At 40.9% G+C, this 22,483-nt stretch overlaps 1 protein-coding gene across 12 annotated transcripts in view; it reads right to left on the bottom strand.

The window, feature by feature from the left end:
* magi1a (membrane associated guanylate kinase, WW and PDZ domain containing 1a) overlaps positions 1-22,483 on the bottom strand; it is a 107,240-nt gene that overhangs the window by 16,414 nt on the left and 68,343 nt on the right. For 10 of the 12 annotated variants that reach the window (XM_073819527.1, XM_073819525.1, XM_073819528.1 and 7 more), the window contains 5 exons: positions 18,378-18,412; positions 15,702-15,963; positions 9,176-9,267; positions 8,628-8,820; positions 6,270-6,581 (listed from right to left, as the gene is read on the bottom strand). In XM_073819527.1, coding sequence (XP_073675628.1) covers positions 6,270-6,581; positions 8,628-8,820; positions 9,176-9,267; positions 15,702-15,963; positions 18,378-18,412 — 894 coding nt within the window. The remainder of the gene's footprint in view (positions 1-6,269; positions 6,582-8,627; positions 8,821-9,175; positions 9,268-15,701; positions 15,964-18,377; positions 18,413-22,483) is intronic. The other 2 variants (XM_073819520.1, XM_073819526.1) reach the window with 1 other exon arrangement.

The raw sequence follows: 22,483 nt of genomic DNA, 5'->3' as shown, positions 1-22,483 counted from the left end.
GCTGCGTCAGGGCAAAAGAACAGCTGCGGATTACGCTCTTTCCTTCAGAACCCTCGCAGCACAAAGCGGTTGGAATGATGAGCCCCTTAAACTTCACTACCGAAAGGGACTCAATCCGGATCTGCAGATAGAACTGGCCTGTAGAGATGAGGGTCTCTCTTTGGACCAATACATTGATCTGTCGATTCGAGTTGACAATGTCCTGCGAGCTCGCAAACCCGTTCGACCATTCACCAGCCTGTCACCTACGTCTTTCACCACCGAGACACCATCTGAACCGATGCAACTGGGCGCCACTAAGATTACCTCAGAGGAGAGGGAGAGAAGACTTCGGTGTAACCTCTGTCTATACTGTGGCCAAGCCGGTCATATTAGGTCCACCTGTCCCACACGACCTCCTCTTCCTCCAACCTCTGTGAGTGACACCCGAATTCGACTTAACAAATGTGAAGTATCTGTTAAATTGATGTTTCATAAGACTTGCATTAAAACCACTGCTTTGATTGATTCCGCCCTCGACGGCAGACCGTTAGGATCTGGACTCATTGACAGCACTACTGATGACCTCACCTTGTGTCTAGAACCCTCACATCAAGAAACCATCCGTTTTTTCATCATTTCATCCCCTCAATCTCCACTCATCCTCGGTTACCCATGGCTTAACTTGCACGAACCTATCATTTCATGGATACAAGGCGCCATTTCGCATTGGTCACCCCGTTGTCATGAACACTGTCAGCTTCCACCCGTTCCCTCTCCGCAGTTGACCTCCGAATCCATACCAGCCGAATATCACGATCTGCTCGAAGCTTTCAGCCGTTCCAAAGCCACCAAGTTACCACCTCACCGACCTGGGGACTGCGCCATTGACCTTATACCTGGCGCGACTCCTCCCAGGGGTCGCATCTTTCCCCTATCACAACCTGAATCCGAGGCTATGAACACTTATATTCAAGAAGAACTGGCCAAGGGCTTTATTCGTACTTCTACCTCACCCGCGTCGGCTGGATTCTTCTTCGTCAAGAAGAAGGATGGAGGTCTTCGTCCCTGCATCGATTATCGTTCTCTCAACAACCTGACTGTCAAGTATCGTTACCCCCTTCCGCTCATCCCTTCAGCTTTGGAACAACTTCGTACGGCCAAGATGTTCACAAAACTTGACTTACGCTCGGCCTACAACCTCGTTCGCATACGCGAGGGCGAAAAGTGGAAGACTGCCTTCTCGACCACTTCAGGCCACTACGAATATCTCGTAATGCCCTTCGGCCTGGCCAATAGTCCATCATATTTTCAAGCCTTTATCAATGAGGTGTTCCGCGACATGCTCAATCGCTGGGTGATAGTCTATATAGACGACATTTTGATCTATTCCAACTCTTACACTGAACACATCCATCACGTCCGTGCTGTACTGCAACGCCTGATCGAGCATCAGCTCTACGCAAAGCAAGAAAAATGCGAGTTTCATCAGGAGAAGATTACCTTCTTAGGCTACGTTATCAGTCCCGAGGGAGTGGTGATGGACGAGGGTAAGGTGAACGCTGTTCGCAATTGGCCCAAACCTAAAACCTTAAAGGAACTCCAGCGCTTTCTGGGCTTCTCAAACTTCTACCGACGCTTCATACGTAATTTCAGCTCCATCGCCGCCCCTCTCACCTCTATGGTCAAGAAGGGCAGCGCCCGCTTAACCTGGTCACCGCTCGCAGTCCAAGCTTTCAACGACCTACGAAATAAGTTTACCACGGCACCCATCCTTCACCATCCAGACCCCAAAGAACCCTTTCTTGTGGAGGTGGACGCTTCTAGCACCGGTGTAGGGGCGGTTCTTTCACAACGGCATGGGGAACCCCCCAAGACCTTTCCCTGCGCCTTCTTTTCCCATAAGCTAAGCTCGACTGAAAGAAACTATGATGTGGGCAATCGAGAGCTGCTAGCTATTAAATTGGCCCTAGAGGAATGACGGCATTGGCTCGAAGGAGCTCAACACCCTTTCACTGTACTGACAGACCATAAAAACTTAGAATACTTACGTTCAGCCAAAGTATTTAATCACCGTCAGGCCAGATGGGCACTCTTTTTCACCCGTTTCCAGTTCCAAGTAACCTACAGACCCGGCTCTCAAAATACCAAGGCCGACGCTCTGTCCCGAATGTTCGAACCAGACCTACCTTCAACCACATCTGAGACCATCCTACCCACCTCCATACTCTTAGCCCCCGTTTCCTGGGACATCATTACTGAAATAGCTGAGGCTCAGTCCCAGGAACCTCCTCCAGATAACTGTCCAGCCACCCTTACCTACGTTCCCACGAGCCTTCGTTCTCGAGTCCTGTCCGAGGTTCACTCATCTCCCAGCTCCGGTCATCCAGGCATTGAGGCCACCCTTCAACTTCTCCAAAACCGGTTTTGGTGGCCCTCTCTACGCCTTGACACCATCTCCCACATAAGGAACTGTACCGTGTGCAACACCTCCAAGGTCCCTTCGACAACTACCCGCTGGTCTTCTCCAACCCCTTCCCCTGCCTCAACGTCCATGGTCCCACATTGCAATCGACTTCATTACTGACCTCCCCTCCAACGGTTATACCACCATCCTCTCCATCGTGGACCGCTTCTCCAAGGGCTGCCGATTCGTTCCTCTACCCAAATTACCCACTGCCATGGAGACCGCTGAGGCTCTCTGTAATGCCGTCTTTAGATTTTACGGTCTGCCCGAGGACATTGTATCTGATCGTGGCCCCCAATTCACTTCTCGTCTGTGGTCAAGCTTCTTCCGTCTTCTTGGGGTGAACATCAGTCTCACCTCTGGCTACCACCTAGAGTCCAACGGCCAAGCAGAGAGACTTAACCAGGAATTGACCCGTTTCCTTCGGTCCTACTGCCAGAACCACCAAGAGGACTTGAGCCGCTTCCTTTTCTGGGCAGAATACGCCCAGAATTCCCTACTCAAACCTTCCACTAATCTAACCCCCTTCCAATGCACCCTAGGCTTTCAACCGCCTCTCTTCCCCTGGTCGGAGGAGCCGTCCGACCTCCCTGTGGCCAATTCCTGGTTCCAGCGCAGTGAGGAGGTTTGGAATCAGGCCCACGTTCACCTACAAAGAGCAGTCCGCCATACGGAGACTCAAGCCAATCGCCGGTGCTGGCCCAATCCTCCCTACCAACCCGGCCAATGGGTGTGGCTCTCGAACCCGGGACCTGCGTCTGCATCTACCATGCAAAAAGTTAAGCCCCAGGTACGTCGGCTCTTTTAAGATTATCAAACAAATCACTCCTGTTTCTTTTCGTTTGGCTCTCCCATCAGAATATCGTATCTCACCCACTTTCCACGTTTCTCTGTTTAAGCCTGCTGGTGATCCGGGAGGAGTGGAGAACCTAGAGGGGACCGCTACGCAGGGACCCCCCCCTTAATCATCGACGGCGAGGAGGCTTGCCGGGTTAACAGCCTCCTGGACTCCCGACGTCGGAACGGTCAACTTCAATACCTGGTCGACTAGGAGGGGTTCGGTCCTGAGGAGAGATCCTGGGTGCCTGCCGAAGACATCCTTGACCCCTCCCTAACCAACGATTTCCACTCCACGCACCCTGATCGACCAGCTCCCCGTGGAAGGGGTAGACCCCGGCGTTGGGTCTCTGTGGCTCCCTCCAACCGCCGCCAGCGGGAACCGTCTCCAGACTACTAACACTACATTTCCCAGCATGCTCGTACCTGGTGCGCTTACTTCCTGTTCCGGGTCCTCCCGGGTCACTTCCCCCATTCGGCTATTTTAGGAGTGCCGTGCCGGCTTTTCCCTCGCAAAGTTTTGACTAGTCATGCTATCAATCCCGAGCGTTCTTTCACTGGACTGCCTTTCTGTTGCCAACCGGACTGTTTATGAACGTTTGCCGCCAGCCTACTTCCGACCCTCGCTCGTTGCACGGACTATTCTTCCTGTCAGCCGCCAGCCCCGACCCTCCGCCTGGACTTTGCTTAACCCTTTCGGTCTGCCTACGTTGTTTCAGTCTGCTGTTATTGACCTAAGTCCGTTTACTCCGTCTTTGTCAATAAAAGTGTTGCAAATGGATCCAACGCCTCCAGATCATTCCATGACTGCCTCACAGTTACTTTAGTTCTAGAATAAATGTGAACATGCATTAATTCATCTCGCTCACTAAAAAAACAGATACAGTGTTCTTCAAAATGAATAAAAACGGTGAAATTCAACGCAAACATGCAATAATTAAATATATTAAATAATACAAATATCCTTTATGTATTTAATCCCATTTTATTAACCAATGTCTTTGCTGCCGACCTTCGATGATCCAGTTCATCCATACTAATAAACAAAAATTACTCAAGATAATCTAACATTTGTTTTCCTTTTATATTGCTGAAGAGTTGACATTTGTTCTTCTGAAGTCTACTGTACAAACGTCAATTTACTTTTCTTTTGGCTTTTGGTGTGAAAAGGTTTTTACATTTGACAAAAATAACTTTTTATATGAAAAACAAACAAGCAAGCCCTGCCCAGATTTAAAAAGTAACGCAAAAGTAACGTAACGCATTACTTTCCATAAAAAGTAACTAAGTAACGGAATTAGTCACTTTTATAGGGAGTATCTTAATATTGTAATGCATTACTTTTAAAAGTAAGTTTCCCCAACACTGGACATTAATGTTAATCAAAGAACTGAAGTAAATCATTAACTGACTGAATATCTTTCGTAAATTTAATGAGGATTAATCAATATTTTATAGTGTTTTTAAAACTTTTGATTTCTGTACCTGACATTTGTTCAGTTTTATTTATTTATGCTATTGCTAATTGATTTGTTTGTTCCTATTTTATTACTTGTCTTTAACAATTTAGTTTTTTTTTTTTCCTGTGGTATTTTTTGGTAAAACCATAGGCCAAAGAGAGAATAAATATGTTTGACATCTAAATGTTTGACTTAAAAGTTTTTTATAGATTTTTTTTGTTTAATCTTTTTTTGGAATCGGAATTAAGAATTGGAATCGATTAGCAGAATCAGAACCAGAATTGATAAAATTCAAATGATACCCAACCCTAGTCATAAATGATATCTGATCATATCCACTGAGGTGGGAGCTCATTAGATACTGTGACTGTACAAATCCTGATCTGAAAGTGCTCTACAGGTAGGGTTGGGAATCGAAAATCGTTTCCGATTCTGGAATCAGATACTTAAGATAAAGAATTGGATACTTTTTGATTCCTCGTATTGATTCCTGGGTGCATTTTTTCATCTGGCAATCTGCCAGGACCTTATGTGGTAATGTAAACATCAGTCTACAAGATGGATCGCAGGAAGCGCTCAAAAGTGTGGCTACACTTTGTCAAAACCGAAGACAAAGCTAGCGCTGCACACGAACCTCATCTTAGAGACCTGCATTTTTTAGTCCCGCACCCGCCCGCTCCGGCAAAAATATATGTTATTTCGTCCCACTCCCGCAAAAGTAACCTAAACCCCCGCGGGAATCTCTTGGCTACATGAAACAAATTGCATGATTCACAAACTTTTCATGCTTTCGGGACTCTGATCCATAATATTTTTGCGTGAAATTTCAAAATATTTGCATAGTTTTCAAAATGAATGTCCTGTCAGTACTCTGAAGTTGTGAATAATGTCTGAATTAAAGAGTTCAGAAGCTTTAAATCTGCATATGTGTATACACACGTTAAAAAGTTAGAACTGAGGGTTTTTCTTTTAAATTCAAAAGTATAGCTTTAATTTAAAGTTTGTTTGAATTTTGAGAGGTTTTAACACGCAGTAGAAAAATAAAAAGGCAAAACAAATGTTTTGGTTAATAAAAAAGGTTTAAAAATAAACACCTTTAGAGGAAATGTCAGACATAGGGGGGCCTTGCGAAATTGACCCGAGAAGAAGGGGGCCCCGGTGTAAAAAAGGTCGAGAACCCCTGTAATAAACTAATATGTTGCAAGCAAGGTGTCACGAGCAACATGTCTAAGCATCTGCAGTTGGTTCACCACGTCGAAATAAAAGAAAAAAAAATTGTTTGTTATTTGAGCTGAAACTAATGGCACTGAAAATAAACATGTTTGATACATAATTTTGTTGTTGTTGTTGTTGTTTTTTACTAAATTGGAATCGACATTGGGAATCGACAAGAATCGGAATCGCTAAAATTCAAACGATACCCAACCCTATCTACAGGTGCAGCTGCTGGGTTTATCTCTGTCTCTCAGATTTGTCAAGGACGTGCTGGCCAAGCACTGGTGTCTGCAAACAGGAAACGTTCTCACCGAAGGTAGTGGTGGCATCAGGCCGTGACACGGAGGACACGATGACGAAGCCGAAGCCCTCGTTCTCTCCGCGCTGGATCTCCACGTCGTAGGGCTGCAGGACGGCGGGTACCATGGCCACCACGGTGCTGCCGCTGCCGCCTCCTCCGCCGCTGCCGATGCCGCTGGTGCTGCCGGAGCCCGAGCTCACCGTGTTGAGCGAGTTCTGGCTGCCCTGCGGCGTGCGCTTCTCCTCCGTCAGCGACGGCGCCTGCGTGCTGCTGTGGTGAGATGATGCCGGAGACGGCGGCACGTCCACCTCCCCCTTATACCCTACACAAACACAACACACACGTCAGCTCCGCCTGTACAGATCAATCTGCGTGACTGCTCATGCGTGCGGTCGTTCCTGCTGGACGAGTGAGGTCACGATCCTACATGCCAACCAGGAAACGCACTTCTCATCTGGTCAGTCAATTCAATTTAAAAAATGTAATACTAGGAAAAATGATATCCTATCTTTATTCAAATATCTTGTTTACAAACAGGAAAACAGACACTATATGGTTTAAATAGTTTCTGCCTTGCATTTTATCTCTCAAGAAGGAGGAATTCGCAGAAATAAGTTGCATATATGTGACCCTGGACCACAAAACCAGTCATAAGGTTAAATTTTACAAAACTGAGATGTGTATATATATATATATATATATATATGAAAGCTCAGTAAATAAGCTTTCTATTGATGTATGGTTTGTTAGGATAGGACAATATTTGACCGAGATACATCTATTTGAAAATCTGGAATCTGAGGGTGCAAAAAAAATCAAAATCCTGAGAAAATCACCTTTAAAGTTGTCCAAATTAGGTTCTTAACAATGCATATTACTAATCAAAAATTACATTTTGTTACATTTACAGTAGGAATTTTACAAAAAATCTTCATGGAACATGATCTTTACTTAATTTCCTAATGATTTTTGGCATAAAAGAAAAATCAATAATTTTGACCCATGCAATGTATTTTTGGCTATTGCTACAAACATACCCCAGCGACTTGGTTTTGTGGTCCAGTGTCACATATGGGGTGTGCGATATATTTATGGTCTGCAATAATATCGTAATCGATGTTTTAACGATGTGTGATTTGACATTATTGAGTGTGCAAACATAAACCTACAGAGTGTGCGCATACATTACATGATGAAGTCTATCAGCGAGGTTAAACTAGTGCATACGCGTTAGAGATTCAGTCTATTAAAATGCAGTTAGAATGATCACATACTTCAAGATATGGGAGTATGGGAGTATCACATGGTTACAAATGTGATACTGCGTTTATACAACTTTTTAAATAAACAAGAAGTTAATTAGGAGATTTACGTTTTAGACACCATTTTGCTTTATTTCGCCAACAAAAATTATTCCAAAGTTTTGCGTCTCTGAGCAACATGTGTTTTGTTTCTGAAAGAATCAACCGTTTAAATGATTCTTTTCAACCACTCACTTGAACTTGTGTTTTAATTTCACGTTTAAAGTATCTCTTAATTTTTAAATAATTTCAAATATCATTATTAAATGTTTAACATATCAAAACTATTTATGCATTTGTAACTGCAGTTTAAAGCATGTCCCTCTAAGCTGCATTAAACTGTGTGTAAATACATCTAAATGCTACTTCAGATGCAACTTCTACAAAGATTAATTTTGTTAATACTGATTATATTTGTATTATTACTATAACTGACTGATTACATGTAAGAATTTGACTCAAAAGATGATGCACGCTTAAAAATGGCTTTATAACGGTAAAAATGCCCATAAAAGATAAAAATCAATTTTAACTTATTGGAAAATATTAATTTCAATCACTGCTGTGAACTGAGAACACAGAGTATGAACAATATCAAAAACTTTAGAAGTCAGCTGTCCATGTCCTTTAAAAATATCTGCACAATAACACACTCAGCAAAATATAGTCTAATTATCTTTTTTTGAATTACACACACCTCTTGTTGCAAACTCTTATTTACAGGCAAACCATTGGCTATATGGCGGTCCAGTGAAATGATTACGGGTGCATGCACTAAATTATGTAAGTAATACATGTTTAAAACTTTATTGCATATTTGTTGCTGCCATACTGACGACCCATTTCAAAAGTTTATTTCGTCCTTCTTTAAACACCTCCCACTCACTCTGTTCCCAGCATTTCAGCAATATTTAAAATACACACACTTTACCATTAAGTGCAACATTTACTGTAAAGCAATGGGCTTTTCAGGATGTTATGCAGTAGTGCTCTGTAGTGTTGTGTTACAAGTGCTAAAAATTAAGCACAAATACAACTGAAAAAAAAAAAAGAGAGTTGAAAACTACCTCCATAAGCAGTTTTGCGGCGGACAGTGAGGTTGACGTGCCCCTGTTTAGCCGCCTGCTGCATGAGCTGCACCACCAGCTGATGAGACTTTCCCACCACCGCCGTGCCGTCCACACAGATCAGCTCATCTCCGGACCGCAGACGGCCGTCCTCATCCGCTGAGCCGTACTTCACTATGTGGCCGATGTAGATCTGACACACATTTCAAGTCAAGAACACGGTAAGAAAGACAAATACTGCAGAGCCGCTTCATAGAAATGACTGCCTCATTGAGTTTCTCTGATACCTGGTCCCAGTTCTATACATTTAACACAGTTGAGCTGGCAGAACTTTACCAAGTTTTTCCGAGATTTGTGCACTTTGTGCAATGTAATTTCTCAGAAATGCTAAAGAAATACGATTTATTCAGGAACAGGTGGGCCTGCTTCTAAAACAACTAATATTTGATACATTTCATCAGCTCATGCATTCCCTTTGCTATTCAACCTTGCTAGAATCACGCTGTCTGAAGGATGCATGTGATTTGTATGTGTGTTATCGGTCTCACCGGTTCTCCAGGTTCATTTCCCCCCAGGATCCGAAAGCCAAAGCCTGTGTCTTTCCTCCAGAGAAAAATGTCTTGCTCTTGAGAGTCTGGCACTGAAAAAAACAAATTCATTAACCAGTTTATTTGCAATATAACTGAAAATTATTTGTATAATTGCAAACTATAGTGTACAGTTGAGCATTATTTGTTTAAAGGAACACTCCACTTTTTTTGGAAATAGGCTCATTCTCCAACTCCCCGCGAGTTAATAAGTTGAGTTTTACCGTTTTGAAATCCATTCAGCCGTTCTCCTGTTCTGGCGATATCACTTTTAGCGTAGCTTAGCATAGATCATTGAATCCTATGAGACCAATAGCATCACGTTCAAAAATGACCAACGAGTTTCCATATTTGTTGTATTTAAAACGTGACTCTTCTGTAGTTATATCGTGTACTAAGACCGGTGGAAATGCAAAGCTTCAATTTTCTAGGCTGATAAGATTAGGAACTACACTTCCATTCCGGCGTAATAGTCAAGGAAGTTTGCTGCCGTAATATGGCCGAAGCAGGAGCAGTAATATCACGCAGCACATGTGCAAATGCTAAACTGGGAACTCATTACTGATAATACTCCGCCTGCTTCAGCCATATTACGGCAGCAAACTTCTTTGACTATTACGCCGGAATGGAAGTGTAGTTCCTAATCTTATCAGACTAGAAAATTGCAGCTTTGCATTTCCACCGGTCTTAGTACACGATATAACTACAGAAGAGTCACGTTTTAAATACAACAAATATGGAAACTCGTTGGTCATTTTTGAACGCGATGCTATTGGTCTAATAGGATTCAATGATCTATGCTAAGCTATGCTAAAAGTGATATCGCCAGAACAGGAGAACGGCTGAATGGATTTCAAAACAGTAAAACTCAACTTATTAACTCGAGGGGAGTTGGAGAATGAGCCTATTTCCAAAAAAAGTGGAGTGTTCCTTTGAGACTTGTATTGTAGAGACAGCACCAGGTTTCTACTGCTACTGTTAGTACTTCATTTGCATATATGTGTTAAGTAAAGGCTGCAGACGAGTGAGGTGTCGAACGCGGTTCCCCTGCCCGTTCTCGGCCTCGTCCCATTCCACGTTGACTGCCAGACGAAGCTTCGGCCAAACGGTAAGCATGAGCAGAATGTTCACCTCACCACATAGGGAACAACATAATGTTAACCACAGACGCCTGGCATGAAGCGATTAATTGGCCCGTTCGCGCAGTTCCTTTCAAAGGTCTGGATCTGCCAAGCTCGCTCCGTGTGGAGCATTTAACAGGCCTGACTGGGAATTGGCACTATATGAGCTGGAGCCTTCAGGAGTCACCCGACAATCTGCCACCAAACCGCCTGTGTGCACATGGGCATCTACACAGGTACATCCTAAAACCACACTGGCATAACCTCACATTAGACATAATGAAGACTGGGGCTCCGTTTAATGCCATCTGCAGTGTGCTTACATTGAGTCTTGCTCTTTAAATACTCCATAGCCATGTGTAACTGCTGGGAATAGGTTGTACATAATGAATCCTTTTTTGTTTTAATGCAATTATTAAAGCTTTAATGTTTTTAACCTGTATTTTACAATGTTATAAATGTTACAATGTTTTTCCTGCATCCCAATGTTGAAATACAAGTTTAATATGCTGAATTTACTGTAAATCACTATATAAGTCAGTGTAAACACTGTTAAACACAAGGTCATCTCGAACCCACGAACACCACACTCAGCCCACAGACAACTGCAGGTTTCCTTCACTAATCTTTTCTTTCATTTTCCTTTTCTCTTGCTCTTCTCTCATGCTCTTACCATCAGTTCATCTGTTCTTTACCTCAAGCGTAAGTGTAAACGCATCCACAGTCCAGAGCAGGGCTGGGCGATATGGAAAAAAAAAAAAAATCATATCACAATTTTTCTTCAGAAATCACAATTTTATCACGATTCTTTGTCATGTTGGTTTTACTATCTTGCAAGTTGTCTGAGCAGTACAGCCAAACTAATTTCCCTATTTTAAAACCAAAGCCTTACAAGGTACCCAAATATAAAAACAAAAAGAATGGCAGATGTTTAGGCCGAAGATAAAAATCTTTGTCATTATTGTATCTTCGTTATTAACATGTTACGGGTTTCTGCAGGATTTTCAAATCTTATTTAATGCCTTTTAATGCCCTTTTTAATGACATTTCTAACATTTTTAATGCCATACGCAACATATAACTAACACCCCTGTGTATGAATGCGTGTTATTATAATGCTTTTTTTTTTTTCATGCGGTCTTACAATGAGGCAACAATCAACATTTATTACTCTGCTGAACATAATTAGAAATGGATCAGGAGACAGCTTAAAATGTCAGCGTTTATTTGCAAATTTCAAAATTTCAAATATCAAGTCTGAACAGAAAAAAAATTCTGAAACTTCAAACTCTTAGAGGCTAAAACGGTCCGCTCTTAAGTCTGTGTCACACAATTTTGGACCAGCCAGAAGCAATTACCAAACTGGTTCCGTGTTTATCATACTACGCGACATTGAATTAAAGATATTAGTGGTGCAACGGATCACAAAACTCACGGTTCGGATCATATCACGGATTTGGAGTCACGGATCGGATCATTTTTCAGATCAGCAAAAAACAAACAAAACAAAAAAAAGTTAGTTGTATATTAATTACTGAATGCTTTAAGTACTTCTAATCCACAGCAAAAACTACTAGCTCAACTAATAAAGTCAGTAACAAAACAAGAACAATTACACAAATGACAAGTGTAGATGAATACAACACAGTTACTAATGAAATCAATAACACTAGTATTCAGGTGCAGAAATTTAATATTTAATTGTAAAATAACTAGTGCTTCTCACTGCAGGTATTTATTTGATGCTGTCTCTTTAAGGCCAAATGCACGTACCTAATACTGGCATGCTGATACTGATCAATATCTCTTTCTCAGCTGTTTCTGTTCACTGAAGACATAACCGACTGCGTTTACCAGAATACCAAAACGGGTATTTAACGGGTAACATAACTTTGTATGTATGTTAAGAGAAGTTTTAAAGAGGAATCAATCTGTGAATTACGTAGTCTGAATCGCGCGTCTCTCTCTGTGCGCGTGCTCGCTTCAGGTATGTGCGGCTGCGGTAAAAAAAAAAAAAACACAGCGCAAAACAGCAACAACTCTTTTGCTGCAGCGGTCTAAATAGTTTTAATGGGTAAACTGGCAAGACAAAACATGTGCAAATTATAAACTTTTACTCTATGATGGTTAAACTTAACAGTTAATCCGCGAACCACATGCGTACCGAACCGTGGGGATTCACGGATCATCTACGATCCGTTGCACCCCTAAAAGTTATTAATTATACAGGCTATATTCCAGATAAATTGGTAATATTTGTTTCTTCAACACCATCTAAAGTTTGAATGCCCATATAAAACAATTTAATGCTTTTTAATGCCATTTAAGGCCTTAATTCTCGCAAAATCAATTTAATGACTTTTAATGCTTTTTAATGCCCCGCGGAAACCCTGATAATATACAAATAAAACAAAATGTGCTTTATCAGTAGCATTCAAGAAATTGAATTAACTAAAATAAAAATAAAACACTATTTACACTATATACATAAATTATACACTGACTCTTATTAAGGCAACTGTATTAAAGTTCTTCAATCAAAAGAAGTGAGTGACTTTTCTTTGTGTTTTGTTTAATTAGCCTTCCATCACCCAAAAATAACATTTACTCACTCTTGAGTGTTTTTAAAACTTGAATTAGTTCCTTTCTTCTGCTGAACATAAAACTTATTTTGAAGAATGTGGGTAACCAGACAGTTGCTGGTCCCCAGTTACTTCCATAGTATTTTTTTTTCCCGCTAACAAGGGACCAGCAACTATTATCCAGTCTTCAAAATATCTTATTTTGTGTTTAGCACAAGAACAAAAAAATAATAGAGGTTTGGGGCAACATTTTTGGGTGAACTGTCCCTTTAATGACAATGGGCAGCAAGTTTAATTCTGTCGCTTTAAGAGCTGCACGAGTCTACAGGCCCGCATCCATTTTTTCTCTTAACTGTTTACTTTCACTTTAGACATAACCGCAAAACTCAAAAGATAGCTTAGTCCAGTAATCAGGCACGGTTTGACAGGCTTTTAGCGCAAACAAAATAACATTATTTAACTGGCAAGACATGCAAAAAATGTACTGTAGTGATTGTGACCAGGCTTTCTAGCAAACAACGTCTTCAGCTTTTGGTTGAAACAGAGCAGACAACACAGCACATTATTTTTGGGCACATGGGGTGTGCTTCGCTCTTTTCCAACACTCTTCTATCTACACCTCCTCCTCATACATAACTATACCTCTGACAACCTTTTTGTCCCTACAGTTCTCTGACCACCTTCTCAGACTATCGATGGCCTTGCCAACTATAAGGTTTCAACCATCAGCAACTTGTTCTCTGAACTACAAGCTCAGCCAACCTCCACCCACACACATCCCACTCTTCTTATTTTGCTCTCCGCTCATGGAGAATGTGCCAGCCGTCCTACAACTTGTCCTAAGACCCCGTCCCCTTTCTCACAACTGGCAAACCTCCCACCGCAGTCCGGTGGGCTCCGCTAACCCACTGCTCAAAAACACACAGCAGCTGAAAACTAAAGACCAGTCTCTCCTTGTTCTGTTGAAAACTCTTGAAACAGCTCTCTGCTGTTCTGTCAGGAGACAACCTACTTGAGGACAACCAGCCCAGATTCAAAAGCAGACACTCCACGGAGAACAACTTGGTGACCACTGCTAGCAAGACTAAACCCCAAATCATCTGTGCTCAGTCTACTGGACCTGTCTGCAGCCTCTGACACTGAAAATCACCAGATCCTCCTGTTCACCCTTGAGCATCACAGGAACATCTTCAGATGCTTCAGTCATTCTTCACAGGCAGATCGTTCAGGGTTTCATGGAGAGGAGGTTGTCACTGGAGTGCCTCAAGGTTCAGTGCTTGCACCTCTGCTTTTCTCCTATTTACACGACCTCACTGGACACCATCATAAAGACACATGGCTTCTACTATCACCGCTATGCAGATGAGATACAGCTCCATCTATCATTTCACACCTGATGACACCACAGTGGTTGCCAGTATGACTTACAATAATTTATAAGATCCTTACACTTGATCTTAAGGCCTTGCATAATCTAGCTCCTGTGTATTTGTCCAGTATGGTGTCAATCTATATCCCCTCTAGACCTTTGAGATCAGAAAGTCAGCATCTACTTTACGCTACTAGGACAAAATACAAACATAGAGCCTTTTCTCGAGCAGGCCCTAAGCTGTGGAATGCCCTGCCTCTATCTATTCGATCTGCTAAATCTTTATCCATGTTCAAATTTATGTTGAAACAACATCTTTTAACTACAAATGGGGAGCTTTTTTAAATGGATGAATGTTTATGTGTGTGTATGTGATGAGGGTGCTGGTTGTTTTTTAGCTTGTGATTGTGAAGCACTTTGGGCAACATGAGTTGTACTAAACTGTGCTATAAAACAAACAAACAAACAAACAAACCACTGCATCTGACCTATTTATCCAGCATGGATGGATCTCTAACTGCTGCAATAGCAAAACACTCTCTTGATATTTTAAGAACAATTACAGAAGAATAAAATAAAGCATATTTCGTTACCTTTTAAAACTAGGAAGGGTTCAATTTGAGCAGATGATTTTACGATCGCACTTTCACTGTACATTCAGCATCTGGCTCATTTTCACGATCTCAAGACTTTCGCTTTCAATTGCTACAAAGTCATTATTTTGTTCGCTGGCAGCTTATTCACCACATCCACCATCAAATAACACTGACATTTATATTTTATTGCATTCAGTAATTGCTCTGCAGTAAAGCCATTCAAATCAATTCAATTTTTTGCTGATGATATTCTTTTGTTTTATGCCTGCAATAGTTATGAGTGAAAGATCACGTCATGATTGTCTATCAAACAGTATATAGCGAATAAGGAATAGGACTGAAGGTGAATTACATGTATTTAGTCATCAGATATTTGCATCTTTTTGAGCAGGAAAAATATACTTACACTATTACACACCTCTGGTCTCTAGCGACCCGATACACTTTTTACAAAAAAAATAATCAGAAAACTGACATTCTCTTATATTTTGTTATTTTTTCTTGTTTTACTGTTTATAATGAATAGATTGAAGAATACTAAGAAAGTTGATGTCAAACTTAAAAAAAAAAAAAAAAAGGAGGGAGAGGGTAGTAAATGACGTCCCAGGTCGCTAAAGACCCGAAGTATGCATTCAAGGGTTAACACCCGTTACTGGCAAAGAAACCTGGCTCTTAAGAAGAATCGAACTGAACTGAAGTGGGTAGCTTTAACATATTCATCCCAGAGAACAACACACAAACCTTTCAGAAGCTGCTTAAACAAAAACAGGGCAGCACACTAGTTTCCACTATGAGTGTAAATGAAGGCAGGCTACTCACCACGGCTCTCATACATACTCCTGGACTGCGCCCAGATCTTGAAGGGGTCCGGTTTCTTTTGGAGCGTCCCATTGGCAGCAGGGCCATCAAAGGGGGGCAGGACGGGCAGCGGCTGGGTGGGAGGAGGCGGCACGGGCGGAGCGGCGCCCAGTGTGTCTGCGGGGATGATGGGCTCCGGGCGGCGGGGCGAGTCGGTGTGTGTGCTGCGGTGACTGCATATGCTGTGCTGAGAGCTGCCCTGACTGTCCTTCCTCTCCAGCTGCTGAGAGACACAGACACTCAAACGTTCACTGTACACGACTAGTTGATCTAGACATCTCTAGTCAAAATTCACCCACTCCATGTTATTCCAAACTAGCATGATTGTTGAGGAGATGTCCAATACAGGACACTGCTGAGGACAAACACCTTCCTGCACTACAACCAAGTCATTTAAACTGAAGCCATATAATACTTTATATGAGAAACAGACCAGCAATTTGATCAAAGGGATAGTCGTTCGCACTAGTGTTTTCTCACTGCAAAAAAATGCATTTTTTTGTCTTGTTTCCAGCCAAAATATCTACAAATTCTTAAATCAAAAAGGATCTTCTAGACAAGTCAAAATTATTATTCTTAGAAAAAAATTAAGTGCATTTGCTTGAAACAAGCCAAATAATCTGCCAGTGGGGTAAGAAAAATGATCTTGTTCTCTGTTTGAAATTAGATTATTTTTTTTACCCCATTGGCAGATTATTTGGCTTGTTTCAAGCACAAACACATTTACTTTTGACTTTTTTTTTCTGAAAACAAGAACATAATTTTTACTTGTCTAATAAAACCTTGATTTAAGAATTTGTAGATATTTTGGCTGGAAACAAGACAAAAAATCTAAGTAAGAAAAGCATTTTTTGCAGTGCTAGACTGACACACAGGGTTAGTTGTCAAACCTAAAGCAGTGGTAAATGTACACTATCCATTGAAGTAATGATGGTAGATTTTGGAACAGATACATTTCTATAAATTTGGAACCGCTGCCGATGAACTCAGTAAGTACCTGATGACAAAAAACTGTAATGGCAGATTAAACAGCCTGATTGACATATTGCTCTGATAATGGATATGGGTTTGAAAGATAATGTCACTGAACAAAATATCAATCATATGACTGGGTTTGACCTAGAAAGAAAGAATAATAGTGAAGAGTGTAAGAAAAAGAAAGAAAGTGGAATTTGGTGCAAAGAGAAAGGATGGAATGAGAAACGAACAAAAAAGAGGCCAGGCCTAAAAATAGACAGTTCACGGAGAGAGCGGATAGAGAGGAGCAACACAAAGTCGATCCGCTGAGTGTGTACCTACAACTCAAGCACACAACACTCATTCAGCCACAAATACACACACACACACACACACACACACACACACACACACACACACACACACACACACACACACACACACACACACACACACACACACACACACACACACACACACAGTGCAAAAAGCTGGCTGAGAAGACCATTCTTGTGTCTTGATCTTATAAATTATTCACATTTCTTTTAAATATTTATGTCACTGACCTGACATGATGATGATTATCAAAGGCTAATAGCTAGATTATCACACTCCCAGATAATATATGAGCATCGTGTCTCCTGCTCAAGGCTGGAGTGTGGTGGGCGGCTGTCAGTTCACTGCGATGAGGTTGCTACGGTGTTGTGTTGCTTTTAGTGCACTGCTATTGGAGTACAGGGGTGTATCGGGTGGGCTAGAGCGCAATTACATCCACAAAGAGGCAAAGTGAAGAGCTAAGCTAGCATAAAAAATCAAAAAGCACTGTCATTATTTGACACATCAAGTTTCAATGCATTCAAACTTACATTAGACACTTTTAGCTTCAAATAAAGCACATAATCAGTGCCTGAGATTATCACTATCATAGTTTGTATGTTTTCTATAGGAAATTTTTCATGTAAAAAAATGAATAATAAATAAACTAAGTCTGATCAGTCTAAAAAGATAAAGCAACAATGTCGTGGCCAGGGCCCAGGTCTCTGCCAAGTTTGGGGCTTCTGCACGTGAGTTGGCCACGCCCACATTTACATTTAGCCGTATACACGGAATAAAAAATTCTTTTACGGTACACATTTTATTCCGCGGTAACGATATATACCGCCATACCGTCCAGCCCTAACTTCTCTGTTTACAACTAACAGCAAGTTAGTTACAGTGATTTTAAATGCTTACTGACACCATTAATGTTTTTTTAGGAAGACTAAATGCATGATTAAAAGAGTTCATATCCAAAACATGGGTGCAGTGAAGGAACTACCAGTAAATGACAAAGAAAGACAATAATTGTTCCTATATTTACAGTCTTCTACTTAAACGGTTCTTTAATATTGTGTTTGCCAATCAGTTTTCCAAACAACAGCAGCCACCAACTCCATTACCACTGTGCATTCAACTGGAAACAGTATTCATATGCAACATCACTTACATCTGAAATGTATTGTTTGAAATAATTGTGTTGTAAATTTTTCTAAGCAAGCATTCATTCTCAAGTGAGAAAGGTTTGTCATTTCAAGTTGAACACAGATGAGACACAAAGATGAAACTGAACGAGCAACAATCTGATTGAAACTTTGGCTACAGTGATGCGCTGAGGTGAGAAATGAAGGGAAGTTGTCTTACCAGCACTTTGGGGCTTCTCTTGGGCTGCAGGACTCCTGTGAGACAGCGGCAGAGAGAGAGAGATATCATCACACACACAGCTCTGAGCTTCACTCCTTATATCAGACACAGCCCTGAGCAGAGCCGCGCGTCTCTCTGTCTGAGCGCTGGGATGAGAGCTCACGCATCAGCTGCTGCTCAAGATCCTGCTCCACCCACCAGTGTGTGTGTGTGTGTGTGTGTGTGTGTGTGTGTGTGTGTGTGTGTGTGTGTGTGTGTGTGTCTGTGTGTGTGTGTGTGTGTGTGTGTGTGTGTGTGTGTGTGTGTGTGTGTGTGTGTGTGTGTGTGTGTGTGTGTGTGTGTGTGTGTGTGTGTGTGTGTGTGTGTGTGTGTGTGTGTGTGTGTGTGTGTGTGTGTGTGTGTGTGTGTGTGTATGTGTGTGTGTGTGTGTGTGTGTGTGTGTGTGTCTGTGTGTGTGTGTGTGTGTGTGTGTGTGTGTGTGTGTGTGTGTGTGTGTGTACCTGGTATTCATCACGTTATGGGGACCAAATGTCCCCACAAGGATAGGAATACCAGTAAATTTTGACCTTGTGGGGACATTTCTCAGGTCCCCATGAGGAAACAGGCTTATAAATCATGCACAATGAGTTTTTTTGATGAAGTAAAAGTGTGCACAGTCTCCTGTGAGGGCTAGGTTTAGGTGTAGGGTAGGTGTAGGGCCATAGAAAGTACGGTTTGTACAGTATAAAAACCATTACGCCTATGGAATGTCCCCATAAAACATGTAAACCCAACAAATTTTTAACACATATTAGCTCACTAATAATCCAGTCAAACTTCTCCATGCTGTGAATAAATACAAATAATGTAAAATCACAGAAAATTACACTTAAGAATCAATATATCTCTGATTAACCAGAATTCATCAAATTCACGTGATTTAAATTGTATTGTATTATATTGACAGAAGTATTTTTGTATTTGATGTTGATTTAATGTAATAAGAAATAATGTCAGTTTCAGTCAGATCTGTGTCTGTGGGCAGGATCTGAATGTTTGCAGCAGTATGAAACCAGTGATTCAAAGAAACTGGTTATAATGTATTCATGAACAGATTCATGGCTGGCGTAGTTCTCCACCTGCAGTTTGGCTAATAAATGTTTCTCTCTTCAGGAAGTTGAAATTCCAGGGACTGATGGCCTCAACAGAAGCATAAACTGCTGATTCGTAAGCCTGAAGCTCATGAAAGCTTTATGTACAGTCAGTTTCTAAAGTCAGGAATGGGATTGTTCTTGAGAAAAGGTTTACTCATTTTTAGGGTAAGAGCGGTGTGGCTATTTAACAGATGAATGTGTGGCTCCTGGTGTCAGTCACTTCCAGTTCTTTTAGCTGTACAGAAACAGTCCATCATTCAGCTTGATGCTGCAAACTGCCATTTGTTATATTTATAGTTTCTTCAGATCATTTCAATATATTGTCATAATTATAAACAATAGGGCTGGGTAAAAAATATCGATTCTCCGATTTTAATCGATCTTCAGTTTAACGCAACGATATCGATTCGGGAAATCCCCGAATCGATTCTTAATGCACGTGCTTCAAGTAAGAGGATATGAATATTCACCTCTCGTCCTGAAGGTGTCACTAGTGTTCCTGCTGAGAGAGTTTTCTCAACCACTGGTGATCTAATCACAGCACAAAGGAGCTGCCTTAGATCAGATCAGAACATGTTGATCAGCTGCTTTTTTTTGCAGAAAAATGATAAGGCTGTAGTTAAGAACTGTTAGTTTTATGGACAGTTAGAATATTTTGCATACGCAGACAAGGGCTTTATGATGGGCCTGTTTTGAACGTTTTGAATTTAGAAAAATGTTTTATTTCTTAAACATGTTTGAAGTTCTTAATAGATTTCACTGTTGCACATTTACAGTCTTTTTATTTTTTTTTTACAGTAATGTGCATTTTGCAGTTTGTTTACATGGTGTAATAAAATAAAAGTTGTTTAAAATAAACAACTGTGCACCCTATTATTAATGTAGATGTGTATTTCAGTAATAAACTTAAATAGGAGAGTTTCAGTAGCCAGCATTTATATCAAAATATGGATCCCATGTCTGCAAAACTAACATTTTAAATGAAATATTGATAGCTAATCGATATCGAATCGAATCGAATCGAAATCGAAATCGAATCGAATCGAAACCATAAAAATAAGAATCGAATCGAATTGCCAAATTGGTCACAATACCCAGCCCTAATAAACAAAGTGATTTACATTTACTGCACTTTGTCATTCTTCTCTCTATATTAGCTCTATAGCAGCGTTCTGTCTGTTCTCAGTCTCTCTAGAAATAATCTGAGTATCGTCATGTAAACAAAGGAAGGCAAGATGCTGAAATTCATGTCACTGCACACAGCTGAATGTGTGTGTGTGTGTGTGTGTGTGTGTGAGAGAGAAAGAGTAAGAGTGTGTGTAGGGCTGGGCGGTATACCTTTTCATACCAAATACCGGTGTTTTTTTTTTTTTTATGATATTCATTTTTCATATACCCCAATACCGGTGAGTGTGTGCGTACAAAGGGTCGGGAACACGTATGTCGACGCAAACAGAAACCGCAGCCTGCACGTGTTTGTCTGAAGCAACACATCTGCGGTGTGGATGTATTTCAGTATATCTGAGAAAGACCCAGGGTTAGCGATTTGCTAAACTTGTAATGCCGAAATTTCAAGAGGGGGTGTGTCTGTGATGAGAACAGAGATCGGCACATTGTGCGCAGACAGATGTAGCTTTCAATTACGTCGCAATATATTTAAAGATATGTCTTTTCTATATACTGTATTTTTATAAATATTTATGTTTTAAACCATGGAGGTGAGCCAATGGATATCACACAAGCAACGTGGAAACTGCGCAATATGTTAAAGTGAAAGTAAAAACTGACTTTCAGCATCTGATGTGCATTCTTTCAGACACTGAGAGACGATTATACTTCATATGCTGATATTAATTTAGTCCCTTAATATTTTTCTTGTGCCCCGAACATGGTGGGAAAAAAATAAAAAGAAACGTATTTTGTGTAAGGTTTGTTTTTGAAAGTCTTAAATAAAGCTCTTAATTTTCATTGATGACTGCAGTGTTATTAGGAGGTTATGAAAGTCATAATTATGATTTCAGGTGGTCTTAAATGTGGGACTGAAAGACAAGAATTGCGATGAAACGTCAAAAGGCTATCCATTGAATAAATATGAGCGCTGCACGTTTCAAAATCTTTTGCTGCGCTGCTTTGTGTACCAGTCTGACAGCGCCTCCTGCTGGAAGAGAAACGCATAGAGTTGTAAATGTGAACCGATGGCTCCACAAGATAATGTGTTATAAAAATTTAAACAATTTGATATAATTGATTTATTCTTTGAAACTTTAATATTAATTTATGCAATTCCAATGCCTTGATTCTAGTCAGATTTAGTACACAGTCATAGCCATAAATGCAATGGTACTAATAATTGGCATAATTCTTCCGGTTTCGGCCAAGAGTTTTCATTTCGGTGCATCACTACATCATATGTAAATGTGGTCAGGCTAAAGTTGTAGCCGCAGGAGGCAACACAAGCTATTTGCATCACCACCTCCGCCACAAACATGTCCTGGAATATGAAGAATGCACAATAAAGTGTTGTGTATTTTGACTGCAAGTCATGAATTCTGATTTCTTCACCTCATTACAATTATGAGTGCCTCTGTCACTTCTTTGTGAACAGCAGCATTTTGTGAGACCAATCAAACCTGGGTTAATACTAGTCCGGTCAATGTAAGCCAACATACTGCAGTAATTATTCTCTAAGTTATTAGGAAATGTGGTTAACACCTAGTCATGCATGGAAAAAAAAAATACCGTCATATACCGTGATACTGTATAATTCTGAAAAATACTGTGATATAAATTTTTGGTCATACCGCCCAGCTCTAAGTGTGTGTGTCTATCACATCTCACAACCCAAACCACACACATTCTTACACACACACACACACACACACACACACACACACACACACAATGGTATTCCCATTATTATGGGTTCATTCCATAGGTGTAATGGTTTTTCCACTGTACAAACTGTATTTTCTA

The sequence above is a fragment of the Garra rufa genome, chromosome 15 (genome assembly GCF_049309525.1).
Source record: "Garra rufa chromosome 15, GarRuf1.0, whole genome shotgun sequence".
NCBI classification, from domain to species: Eukaryota; Metazoa; Chordata; class Actinopteri; order Cypriniformes; family Cyprinidae; genus Garra; species Garra rufa.
The sequence above is the reverse complement of the archived record's forward strand: the minus strand, read 5'-3'. Positions and strand labels throughout refer to the sequence as shown.